Source organism: Atractosteus spatula, chromosome 5 (genome assembly GCF_055471065.1).
Source record: "Atractosteus spatula isolate fAtrSpa1 chromosome 5, fAtrSpa1.hap1, whole genome shotgun sequence".
NCBI lineage: Eukaryota > Metazoa > Chordata > Actinopteri > Semionotiformes > Lepisosteidae > Atractosteus > Atractosteus spatula.
The window spans coordinates 51,350,429-51,364,355 of NC_142710.1; the positions used below are offsets into that span (position 1 = coordinate 51,350,429).

Here is a 13,927-nt window from a genome sequence, read left to right on the forward strand (position 1 = left end):
CCTGTTGAGCAGGATATCAGATGTATTAATTGATCTCTTGTTAATAGGACACACGTAACAAATTCACACAATCCTCAAGACGAGAAACAGCCTAGATAGTTGTTTACAGTATTGTACATGTTCACTGTATTATCTGCTGTCTGTGTTGTCTGTATACTCATTCAGTGTAAAGCCTTGAATGGAAACTAAAATTAAGTGCTTCCTCAATGTTGGAAAGAAATAATATAAAAGATATAGAAAGAGGTCTCCCAGAGACACACATTTAGAAGCAAGTGAAAAAGACAAAGGCAGTCTTTCTAAAACAATTGAAAGAATTTCATGAATAAGGTGCAAATCCACAAACTGTTTTTCGCTTATATTATACAGTAAATCAAAACCCTTTTGGCATTTGCAGAGAAATCTTCTTGTGCTTTTGATGTAGATTGTTGATATCAGCTAACCAGAAAATTAGCACTCATACCCAGTTAACTGTTTCACACTGGAGCATGTAGCAGATTGTACACCAGATAAATACTGCCCAGTCATGCAGTTGATCACTAGCGTCTGTTTTCTGCTGTTCCCACACAGTTTGCTTCTGAAAACTTCTTGTTCATTATATGTTCCAAGGGTTCTCTTTGTATGTTTGTGCTTTATGGGTTCCAGTTCAATATTCCTGTGGTCCTGTACTATTCTGTTGGTCTTGGCCTTTTTGCCAATCTCACAGTGATGTCACACATTTGTGGTTGTGCTTTAGTCTAAGCTCTTCAGTTCTTTTATATGTTTTATATTTCAAGGGATTTTTTAAATTTTTCTAGCAGTATGATTAAGCTTTCATTAAAAACTAGAGCTTTTGCATTACTGTGTTAGTGAAAGCCTATATTGTATTACAATAACTAGTAGCCGAGTTCTCCAGGTGGCATGTACCTACCTTATTCCTCTGGAGAAGCAATTAGTTTGTGAACATCTTTGAGTGTTTGCCTGAATGACGGAATCGCAAGTCCCATGACATTGTGATAGGCATGCCTTTGTTACTTGATGATGTCAGCAATTCAGACTAAGACAGCTCGGCTTGATATGTTTTGTTTTGCTTTGTTTTGTTTTTGAGTCGCTTTCTTCAGATGTTTATATCAAATGAATGTTTTATTTATGTAATCTGGAATATGTGACATAAACTCTGCGGCAGGCATATCGTTGTTTGGAACTTTTGGATTCATGTTTTGCACATGTATTTCAAGTGTAGTTTAAGAGGCTGTTGCAAGTGCACAATGCAGTGCAAAAGTTAAATAAATTATGCATTTGTCATTTGGTAAAAAACAACCAATGTAAAGACAGATATTTCATTTATAGAACATTTTGACTTCATTCAGCTTTTAATTAGAGCGTGTTGTGGTAAATGAGTTGTTCAGTACTTTAGGTGAACTTTTGTTCTCTAATGTAGAATATCTCACATGGGGCATCTTATATGATTCTTATATTGAAGTGGTACTCTTTGAATCCCAACGGGCCTTGCACTTGTTTTACAAACAAGTCAGCTACATTCTTTATCATGTCTGTATAGGAGCACAGCTGAATTAAAATTGTGAATTGCTGCTTTGGATTGTCAGGATGTGTTTATTGCATGGATATACTGTATGCACATCTATAGTACAAACTATTGTGGACCACTGAATATTTTTAAAGTTTCTCGTTTTTTACATTTTTTTATTAACATCGCCTAAGACAAAAATAGTTGTAAGTTTCTTATAATTCATAATTATTATCTAATTAATTAAATAAGCATTTTTTAGTGAATTAGAAATCTGAAAGTTTTATGACTGAAATCTTATCATTATCATGAAAATCGTTCAAAGCCTACACTCCTGAATTTTATAGGCAATGTAAAATTTTTGCTTGTAAAAATAGTGCATGTTTGTCTTTGGATCCCTGTGCTGTAGAGCAAGGTTGCGTTCCATCAACATTTGAGTTTGTTGTTCCAAAGGTACTGTATATACTTTTCTAGGAGAAAGAGCTTCCTTTACAGCCTAAAACAAGTGTCTAAGATATCATTAGGGGATTTAATATAATCGATGAGACTACTATGACGCACTGTCTGAAAGTGAGAAATGTCCTTCACAGAGAAAGGTGCAGATTTCAGTCATGACTTAACAGTCATGTTTTGTGTATAGAATTGCCATAAAAATCTTTTCATAATTATTTTAAATGCATTATAAAATCATCATTTTATACAGTACCATAGCTCAAGGCAACAATGGAACAATGCACTTATGTATGCAGTACATTTTTACAAGTGTCTAATGGTATTCTGTACTGCTTGTAAACTTTCTGTTACTCAATGATTTCGGTGAAATGGTTTCCCTCTAAACAGGTTTGTAATTTACCTCTATATTTATCCATTCTTCTCTCATATCAAGACACCACTTACCACAACTGATTTTTGTACTGTTACGTCCAAGTGTGTGTTCTGTGTGTGTTTTTCTGTTATGTCCACACTGCGGACCCTTGATTGTTCTCCCTTCCCCATTGGCCCACCATTACACCACACTCTCAGTATGACATCATCATCAATCAGCCTCTCAGCCAATCAGAGTGCATCTTATTCAGTATATAACCTGGAGGTTTTCAGCAAGGAGAGGCCTTTCGTTTGACTTCGGTCCCATTTGGTTATTGCTTCGCTTCGCTTCGCTTCGCTTCTGGTTATTGCTTCGGCTTCGTTTGTTGGTTTGTTTTGCTTTGTGTGTGTGTATTTTCGTATAGCTTCGGCTTTGTTGTTTTGTTGGTTTTTTGTTAGTTTCTTTGTACTTTTGTTTGTTTATGTGTTCATCCTTGTTTTGTCATTACCTTGCCCCAGTGTTACATGTTCAACTTTTGTGTTCTTTTGTACCCTGCTCCTGTTGATTACTCTTGTTTTCCCTTATTTGTCTTCCTGGTTCACTTGTGTTTTTGTGTGAACTTTTGTATATAAGGTTAGTTTAGGTTGTTGGGTACACTTACACACTTAGTTGATTTTGTATTAGTACACTAGTTTAGTACGGGTGAGTGCCATTTGTCTTGTATGGTTTTGGGTAGTCAGTGCAGGTTAGCTAGGGTGTTGAAGACACCGAAGACCATGTGTTTCGGGTTTTCTTTTGTAGTCAGATTAGCTTTCCCTCACTGTCCTAGCCAGCTCCATTTTGTTTGTTATTTTCTTTCCTTTGGCACCACTCTAGTTCCTTACCCTTCTTATCACGCTTCCTAGTCCCTCACCAAAACCCCCCTGCTTCCAAAAGAGTTATCCTAAATGTTACACCCCTTTACCCCTAGACACTTGGGGTCGTAACATGTACACATACAGTTGTATGCAAAAGTTTGAGCACTTCTGGTCAAATTGCATGTTTCACCTGTAGTGTGCTCTCATGAGGCACCAGTTCTGTAGGGGTTTGGGCATTTACTGGGACAATTATTAATTGTAGCAGTAAATCACAAAATTGATTCTTTTGATGGCTTTAGAATCCAACCATGCGATATAACTCAAACAACGCACACACACAGGTACTAATACACGAGGATACATTTATTAATACATAAAATGTGCATATAAACCTAACAGATCTTATTGTGAGGGTTATCAGAATACAAAAGGTATATATTCAGTCAGTTACAAAGAGTTACATATATCAAGAGGACATACGTTCAGTATATCATTCATTTAGACCGTTTCATAAATGAACTTGGTTATAACTTCTACATTGGATACTCAAAACAAGTACCTAACTCTTAGGAATTAAATTGATATCAACTGGTTGGGATAACAATTGAATTCTCGAGCTGTAATGCAGTGAAGTTGAATACTCATCCAATCTCTGGGGATTCAGATCTCTTGCGGGCTCTCTGGCTCCGTGCCAGGCTGTGCTGTGCGGCTTGCGATGGTGCGCTGCTGATGCTCACTGACCGACTAGTTAGTGTTGGCTTTAACTAGCAAAGTTTGTGCACAGGAGAAAAGATGACTGTGGGTCCCAGCAAGTCAGGAAGAGGACCGGTTCGTTCCTGATGAAGCGCTAGTTCTGAATAGTGATTCAGCTGTCCACAGTTCCGACCTGTTCACGAGGCTTGCTGCTGATGCTAACCTCAGGTGGATCCTCTGGTTACTCTCTGGCAACCTCCGCTCTAGACTCTTAGAACAGAGGAAAGTTCTGGCACTCGGACACACTGGCCGTTCCGTGGTTGTCCGGGCTGAGTCTCAGGATGGTCAGGAGGCAAGCTGCGAGAATGTCCTGCCCTTGGGAGCCTTTCTGCTCCTGGGCTGTCCTGCCCTGGAACAGTCTCGCACCCCTGGAATTCTCCTTAGAAAAGTCTTTAGAATAGTCTTGGAGCTCTGTGTTGCCTGTTTTTACCTGGAGGAACTTCAGCTCATTCATTGGCTGAAAGTTCCATGGGCATCAGAGTCCCACGTGGGTTACTTGGCCCTACCAGTCCCTGATTGGTTGATCAAGGTGAGATATGAGTCACTTACTCCTGACACTTAGGAATGCAGTCCAGATGTCCATCTGGCACTCCCTAGACAGATAGGCACCAATGGATGACCATTGATCATGATAGCCAGGCTTAGATAAGTGCATCCCCATTTGGGAGCTGTCCCTTATCAAAAGAAAACATCTTTAAATCAGCCTGCATGAATAGTTTCTCTGTGGCTGCACCACAGAGATGAAGAGAGAGATGGGGCCTCATTTGGGAAAGTACAGCAACACTTAATTCTGTCTTATTAATAAGCATTGCCGCTACACACCGAATCTCTAAGGGAAAAGAAGATAACACAACTCTGCAGGGTACAAACTTAAACATGACATTTTTCTGCACATTTTAATGTACAATTAATATTTGTTTGCTGAATTTAACAGATTGAAAAAAAGCAGTGAATGTGGCATGTGCAAAGGGGTCTGCATTTTCTTTATTTAATTATTTTGTCTGCTTTCATGTTTTCCTGTCTGCATATTTGGATTTGACTTTTGGTTTTGTAGTAGCAAAGTGTGATTGTGGTATTTTAAAACAAACTGTAATGTTTAATACTTACTGCAGGTTAGGGAACTTGTTGAATTGACAAAGTATTTGTATATTATACTTTTTTCTTATTAGAGAAATGGAACCTTGTCTTTATAAATCGTGTTTACAAAATGGTCATTTTCTTAATTTATGGTGGCTTTAGAAATGATAGATTCTCTAAGGGTCTTGCCTATAAAGGCTCTGAACTGAATGCAGGCTCGACCCTATAATCCAGAGATCACTGGTTTAGATCTGTGCTATTTAGTCACTGTGACTGAAAGCTCCAAAGGAATGGTGTACAACTGGTAGGGTGCTGTCTTTTTTCCTTGACTTGTTGTGCAACAGCAACCCCTGGCAATGTTATTAGTGAGAGCTAATCATGTCCTCCATCTGCTGTTTGTGCTGAGTTTGCAGCAGAAGAGGCCAGTGGCCTAACAATATGCATTTAGGAACAGACAGCTCTGTCTGGTGTCCTTCTGGCATCAGGACTGTAAACTGTGTGCCAGGTTGATAAGCAACTGGCAATTTCAAAATATAGGGATATAAAAAGTAACAAAAATAGTTGATTCAAAACTTAATTTTAACAGTCTGATCTTTTGCCAATGTACTGATATTTCACTAGGGGCACTCCTGTATATTAAACTTATTTCTGTCATGCTTATGCTTGAAAGATTGTGTAGATTTATCTGTTGTGGTATTGGAGTTCTTCCTTGTCAAATTTATTTTTCTCATATTAATGATTGTGGCTCTGACAGAAGGTTCTCTTGTGGAAATAAAAATGAGAAAGTGGGTCTGATAAATACTGCAACTGCTTTGAGACATGAATCTTTTTAACTTGATTCCCCATCATGTTCCTCCTGAGTTCACTAAGACTGAAGTACACACAGATAGTAAAGCAAGTAATCTGTCAAATGAAGTAAGATGTTATAGGACTACCCATTGGATATTGCAGAACTACATATTTTGTAACTGTCTCTGGCATAAGACACTAAACAAAATCTATCCATCCATTTTCGAACTGCTTCATCCAGTGCAGGGTCATGGGGAAGCAACGGGCATAAGGCAGGATACACCCTGGACAGGACACCAATCCATTGCAAGGGCACATGTACAGTACATGTATTCACATCAGAGTTAGTTTCCTAGGAGCTAATTAACCAACCAGTATGGCTTTGGACTGTGGGAGGAGGGTAAAGAGTAAATTCTTTACAAATTGATTATTTTTTTCTACAAAAGGAAAATGCAAAAACAATTAACCTAAAGTAAAAAAAACTGAAAAAAGTTCATACTGCCTGGAGAAAGTGTATAATAAGTCTGAGCCCTAGTGAAGGGGGACTTTCTCAGTAGCCACGCAGTGGAAGCTTTTGCAACTACTGTATATTGAGACCTCTGAAGGTTGTTTATTTCTCTGGAGTTTAATAAGGAGGTAGCTCAGCAGAAGGCATTCAGCAGTAGGATACATCATCCTGGTTAAGATCTTAAGGCTCTTCTGAAGACTGTAGGCAAAAGGTCATTGACCTACATAAGTTGTGAGATGGCTATGATAGAAAATTCTGACATTTCTCGCTTTAGTGTCCATTAAATAAGAAATTTAAGGATAGTAGCATAGTTGGAACCCTACCAGGAAGAGGACACCCTGGGCTGTGAGACAAGTGGCTCAGGAGACAGCTTGAATCCAAAGGCAACAGTTGTATATCTCCATTACACACTGAAACCTTCAAGATATGAAGTAATAAAAACTGCCATTCAACATTGCCTGCTTTACTGTGGTATGCATGGCCTGGTTGCAAGGAAAAGGCTTAATATGAAGGTGAACCATGAAAAAAGTGACCCAGATTAGCCAAACCACATCTAAATGACAGTTGGAGTCGTGTGTTATGATGAGAATAATTACACCTTGTTTGGACATGCTTAGCTTCTGCTCATTGCGCAGTCACTATGAGGTCCTGGAACCTGTTGAGATAAGTGAAATCATAAATTCCAGCACATACCAGGTCATATACCATGCAGCTGGTTCCCTTTGCCAAGAAGCCCAGATCTGGCAAAAATTGATATTTCAGCATGACGGCGTTCAAAAGCATACTGTACATCAAAATCAACAAAGAAACGCCTAACTGCACACAAAATACATTTCCTTGACTGGCCATTAAAATCTCCTGACCTCAATCCAATTGAACATCTGTGTTTCAAACTCAAGTAGGCAGTTTACAAACGGACACCAACAGGTCTGAAGGGCCTAAAACAATTCTGTCCTTGGCAAAAACGACCCTTCATAATTGTCAGCAACTCCTTGCATGCTAAAAGCGCATCTTGACAGTATAATCCATGCCATAGGTACACAATACTAAATACAGGAGTGTGAATGAATGTGACCTTCATGTTTTGTAGACATACAGTAAACAAGTTACAACAAATATGACATTGCTATTTGCACAGTAACTGTATTATGGTTATGGTAGAATTGTTTTAGAATTTTTAGGTTGTTTTTGTTCTATTTTAAGGGGGTTTATAAATAAATCTGGAAGGCACTGAATTTACTTTTTTATGCACACAAATTAAGGAATTTGTAGGAAATCATGAGGTACAGGTATAACAGGGATCTTGCAATAATTTTATTGAATTAGTAGTACAGTAATCAGAGGGTTATTGTTTAAATTGAGAACAAGAGTCACTTTTGTCACACAAAGAGTGATTGGAATTTGGAACAAGCTACAAAGCCACATTGTGGAAGATGATACTATTGCTTCTTTCAAGAAGTAGCTGGACAGGATCCTTGGCTCAAACAGCTACTTTGTTCTTATGTGGGTATTCCTTTTCTGCTCTGTTTTTGACTTGGCAAAGTGGCTTGTTCATAAAAAGTGAACGTAGAGTACTGATTCATATGTTGCATGTTCATTTGTGACAATACATTTGAAACTCACATCATCAGCAATATGCCTTTCTTTATTTGTAATATGAAATGACTGTATATGTACTGTAGAATAAGAAGTTAACTGCTGCTCAGGTCCACATAAAGTTGATGACAGTAAATTTTTAAATGTTTAAATCAGTTGCGTTATAAACAGATACTGTACTATACGAGTAGCAGTTGATTCCTCCTGCTGCTATTGTTAAAATACGTGCCTTGGAATATAGCTGCATTCAGATCTCTATGCCCATGGTCACTGACTTTTGCTGTTTAGTAGAGTTAACATATTTTTTTTTCCATTTACAAAGTCGTCAGTATTTTATAAAATGTACAACATTGTTAATATAAAGAATTTCAGGTGTTTTATTTAAACTTTCTAAGGGATTTTTTTTTTCCTTAAAATTTCAACTTTTTCTGCAAATATTAGAATAATCATGATATGTTGACAGTTCAGTATGTTGATGTTTTTTGCTTTTTGTGCACGATTGACATACCATCTTCCTCATGAAAACATTCTGTGTTCTTATGTTATGGTAGTTATTGCACTTTCTTTGACTTTCTTTTTGTGCCGTGTTTGAAATACAGCATTGGTTTTGAACTCTGTTATCTGAGCATCTTAAGAGCTGTGAAAACACTAAGAATATCTGTGTGGGAAGATGCACTGTCATTCTTTTCACTTGTCCTCATAATGAACTTTGTTCTTGTTCATCTTGAGATTAGTTTGGCTGCCTTCCTTGTACCTTTTCAAGCAAAATAATCTATTTTTAATGGAGTGAGCAAAACTGAAACGCAAGTACTGGGTGTCTAGAATTCCTTTGTTAGGTCCTGCACATTTCAGAACTACATAAATGTAGACACCCGGAAGATGTTCTTACCCTTGTTTTAAAGTACATTTTTATAAACATCTCCTCTGAACTTAACACTTGTGAAGAAAATAGTTTAGTACAAACCAAATGATCTCTGTGGTTAATAGGAATTACATGGCAACTGTTGAAGATCATCTAAGTCCAGATTTGGAAAATGAATGTATATTTGTTTCCTAATAATCACAAGTTATTAGTTATTAAATAATTTTAATCACAAAGGAATTTAATTAAACCATTCCAGTTGTGCATCAATGAGAAGAAAGGCCCAACCATTAATAATGCAAAGCAATAGACATATTAAACATACTAATAACACTGTAAGATAATTATCCTAACTTCATATACAGTATATAATTATTAGCTGACATTATTTATCATTTACTGTATTTTTCCTTCCCTTTCATTTCTTTGTCCCTTAGTATTATCAACAACAGTTCATTTCACAAGATCATCATACCTGGCTTTTACATGCATTTTTCAGCTCAGTGCCTGCTCATAGACATCACAGGTTTCTGTAAAATTACTTGTCATTCAAAGGTGAGACTCCAGATTCACGCATAGGTTGAAATGATCATAAGATGTGTTGAGTGATGTATTTTTTTGGCATTTGGGTATGGGTATCAAATTATACACTGAAATACCAGCAGTATAAAACAGTGTATGTGCAAATTACCACAGCATGCAGTCATGGAAGACACGGTTTTAGTATGAGGTTGATATATGGGTACCAATTGGCTGGGCAATGTGGTGTATAAAACTTAAATCAGATTTGATCAGATCTAAGGCAAAAGGTACAATGATTACTAAAACTGTCACTTAACTGCCATTATACTCATTGCCTGTTTGCTGTGAGGCCTTTGGTAAGTCAAGCAGAGAGAGTCTTTCTAAGCACATCAGGAGGCCTCTGAACACAAGGCACGCTTTGAATTAATACAGATTTGTCAATTTTCTTGTGGCATTTTGAAAGAAAGCTAAACTGTAGTCAAGAGGTGCTAAATGCTCTAAAAGACGTCTAATTGCATATCAATTTGAGTGCAAACATTATGTGTTTGAGAAATGGGCATGTTAAGACAGGACAAATTAAAATGTTTTTGGTTGGCCATAGCAATAAATCAGATTTAATCCTGATATGGCTTGAATCGCAAAGTTGCATGTGTAAGTAATTCTCATTATTGCTGTGGAACTTTGACAGAAGAATTAATTGATATGTTTTGTCTGCCTGTGGTTTGTGTCTCTAATGGCTTGCCACTGCTCGTCTGTTGCCTTCTTTGACTAATTGTCTATTTTGAAATCAGTTTTCGCCCTCTGTCTAACTGAGTTTATTTTCTGCTTCCCACAGATAGTGGTGCCCTGAATGGACCAGCATTTACACAGCAGCCAAGCAGCATTGTTTTCTCAGTAGATTCCTTGGGGAACAGGGAGGCAGTTTTCAATTGTGAAGCTGAAGGCAACCCACCACCTTTATACAGGTAAAAAGAGCTACATTAGAGCTCAATTTTTCCTTACTGATTGTTTAACTTGTTTTTCTTTCTATGCTGCCAGTGAAAGTCCCTGAACACTAACATAATAGAGCTTTTTAGTGTCTGCTGAGTGCTTCTATCATCGAGGTATCATAGGTTCGATCCTGGGCCATGTCAACGGCCAACTGTGATGCCCCAGGTGGCACTGTTGCTGCTGTAACCCAGTATCGCAGGGACCTCTGTGATATCCCAGGCTCCGAGTGCTGTGAGTGAGGGACATGCTTCTCGACCAGTCAAACTTCGGCACGAGGCTGTGTTGTCTGCCCCATAAATCTTCCTTCTTCCCTATGTGTAGTTGAAGGATTTACAGCCTTGAATCAAGACATGAAAGACAATTTGTGATTCCATATTATATATATAACATGAATCTAAATAACAATTCAGAATTTCTAAAAAAACAGGTAACTGATGACATACCGTATACACAGTAATATAAGTATAATGCCAACAGAAAATGGTAATTTGCTTAAAAATGAACAAGTGCAGTGTTTAACACAGTCATCATAATTCAAGAATTAAGAATGGCTAGACTGAATGTGTATTGAAAGTCATGCTTTTATGGTTTTTTTGTTTTGTGCATGCCATCAGCTATCCCTGTGGGATATTTTACTGTACAGAGGAAACATGCTCAAGAGTTAAATTAAGGAGGAGTATAGTAAGAAACATTTATCATTAAATTGCATAGAGAAAAACTGAAAAGAGTGAAAAAGATTAGTGTCCAAGTATTTATATTGTTAAAGACTTGATTTCCCTTAGTAGATGTGAAATTAATGATGAGCAAAATAACTCGGGCACTACGGCAGTATAGCAGACTCGATTCTTCTGAGAAGCTAATGTTGTGTTCTGTTTTTTACCTTTGGCTTTAGAATAACAGATGCTGTAGGAGTAGAGTAAAGGACTCTTTCAGGTATCACTTATTTTAAGACATTTAATGGCACTAGCTTGTGAAGCATAAACATGACTGTAAGGTAAAAAATACTAATAAAATCTGACTAGCTTTTTTGTTTTCTCCTGCATTTACTGCTAGGTTTAATTCATAGTTAAATGGTAATATCTTTTGCCATGCTGCTGCAATAAAGCTAAAATATATAACATTTAATTCTGCTGGCAATCAAATAAAACAAGAATTACCATCTATTTTCCTAGTTGTGATCATGTGTATGCCTATAGTGAAAATCATAATAACATACAGTAATACATAATATAATCTCTACTGCATACTTCAAATCATTGTTGCACTTCAATTGTGTCAGCCCAATTGATGGGTGTGCTATGTCAAGGAAGATTGCATTGTTTAACTTATTTGTTGAGTGGAGAGGTGTCAGATATAAGTGAGAAATAAATGATTGCAAAAACAAATCTGATTCACTTTGTTTTAATTCTCACTTGCGATGCCAAATAGACCATTAGCAAGTTATTGTACCTTATTTTGAAGCAGCAGCAAGGTCTAAATCAATCATGTTTGTATCTACCAGCCATCAGGAAACTGCTGAATCAAGATGTGGGAGGATTGGTGCATTTAGCAGTTGGAACTCTGCCAGATGAAAAGCCAACCAGATCACCTAGTCCTAGTGGTCTGTCAAGGATATTGTGCTGCTCCACTGAAGCCTTTAATGTCATGTGAAAGGTTAAGAACTGTTTTCATGTGGCTGGGGGGTAAACTGCATTCAAAGTTCATTTAAAACATTTCATGATGGCATAAATAGGCACTTTAGTGACCAGAAAGGTCTAAAATGTTTATCCCCAAGTCCTTCAAAACAGTACATATTCTATTCTTGTCAAGAAAAACTAAATGCACAGGGATTATTTTACAAGACCAGTACTGCACCCCCAGAAAATTAGCATGCTAGTTGGATGCTTCCATTGTCACAAAAAATATTACTCTGTGCTCCGTTTCAGCATACTACTAATACTTTCTGACTTCAGGAAACAGTTCACTGCACAGGAAGCAATGGAAAATTAACAAACCTCTCAGTAAACTCTGTCTACTTATGTACCAGATGGCACCATGCTACATATTGGAAGATAGTACTATAATTAGCGTGATTGATGAGCAAGGGATTGAATTAAAAGGTAAAGTTTGTTATTAAGTTTTGATAAATGAAACATCATTCTTCATATTTTTTTTCCAAAGTTTGTGGAGATGGTTAGTTATTGAAACCGCTAATGTTTGGACCATTAACCTTACAGTACAAATGGGCATTCCAAAAAGATGGAGTGAAACTGATGGTTGTGTTTTTTCTATAATAAAAATATGCTAAATATGTGTTTTATCTGCCCTCAACAGACATTCATTTAGAATATAGAAATGTTTTGATATTTTAAAATGTGTTCACTTGCAACGGCACGCAGAAGGATTTTAAACTTTTACTCCTCTGAAATTACTTGATTCATCTTGATTCATCTGAAATTGATCACATAAATTCCAAGGATGTCTGTAAAAATAAAGCTATAGTTTCTGTAACTGGAAAATGGACAACAATAGTGATAAATCATGTAAACCAAAAAGAAAGAAAAGATTCAAGGCTATCAGGAGGATTTGCTGAGGATGTACTTAAATCTTCTTCAAATAAAATAACTTTGTATTCAAATGGTTTTAGAAATCAGTGTTCACAACAAATGACCAAGATTTTGTGATCAGAATATCATCACCATTTTAAAAATAAATAATTATTGTGTGGATAAATTCTGCTTGAGTTAACAGATGTTTTTCATGCAGAAGGCCACTGCATATGGTATTTTTCTTTCCTGGCAACTCAGTCCCAACTTTCTAGGTGTTTCCTGGAATCACTGCTGAGAGGCATACTTAGCTACAGGTATACAATAGTAGATCAGTAGTCTCCTTTGAACTGGAAAAAAAAAACAGGCTTAGGTTTTAAATCTCAGCAATGTGTACAGTTTTATAAACACCCTTTTTTTCTGCAGCTCTCTACTATTTCCACTTTTCTTTGATAAAATAGTACAGAGTTACCAACTTAATTTCAAAGTGTAATTTCAAACTCTTCAGTCCATCTCAGCTAAAACATAAAATCACTAGATCAATCTAATCAGGCAATCACCCCTGCTTTAGTGATTTGCTTTCTTACCTGATCTGTTAGGCTGCATCTTTACTGAAAGTAAGAAAAAATAATGCTCCAGACTTTCTATTCTCATGATTGATAGAAACTACAAGTCTCAACAAGTTCACCTAAAATTGATTCCAATTGGACCTCAGTACCTTCATGCACTCTACTTCTCTTTAGGTCATCCAGTTTAAACATTATTCTTGATTGTGCATAACTAAATGTTAACATTATTTCTCTCACACATTTACTGTATTATCCCACACCGACTATCTCTTGTAACCACAACAACACACTGATGTCTCTTATGGAAAAACAAAAATCAGCTCATAATATTGCTGATCTTCTCTTTACAACAGTGCTCTAATAAGAAAGATATGCATGTTTCTGTGAAACCTGCACAAATGGATAGCTCTGGTGTTTGCATTATTACATACCATCATCTTCCCTATGAAGCACTTTATCATAGGTAGTATTGGAGACAGTTCCTTTTAAAAACGTGATCTGTTACAGTTCCAAGTTACTTGATTAAGGGGAAAATAATTTACTCTACAGAATATAGATGTATAATAACTA

General features: G+C 36.8%; 1 protein-coding gene across 1 annotated transcript in view; it reads left to right on the top strand.

Moving 5' to 3' along the window:
- Positions 1 to 7,723: 7,723 nt before the first annotated feature.
- The window catches only part of cntn4 (contactin 4), a 132,223-nt gene continuing 126,019 nt past the window's right edge, over positions 7,724 to 13,927 (top strand). The window contains exons 1-2 of the mRNA XM_088916437.1: positions 7,724 to 7,772; positions 10,106 to 10,238. Of these exons, the coding sequence (XP_088772563.1) occupies positions 7,727 to 7,772; positions 10,106 to 10,238 (179 nt within the window). The 5' untranslated portion in view covers positions 7,724 to 7,726. The remainder of the gene's footprint in view (positions 7,773 to 10,105; positions 10,239 to 13,927) is intronic.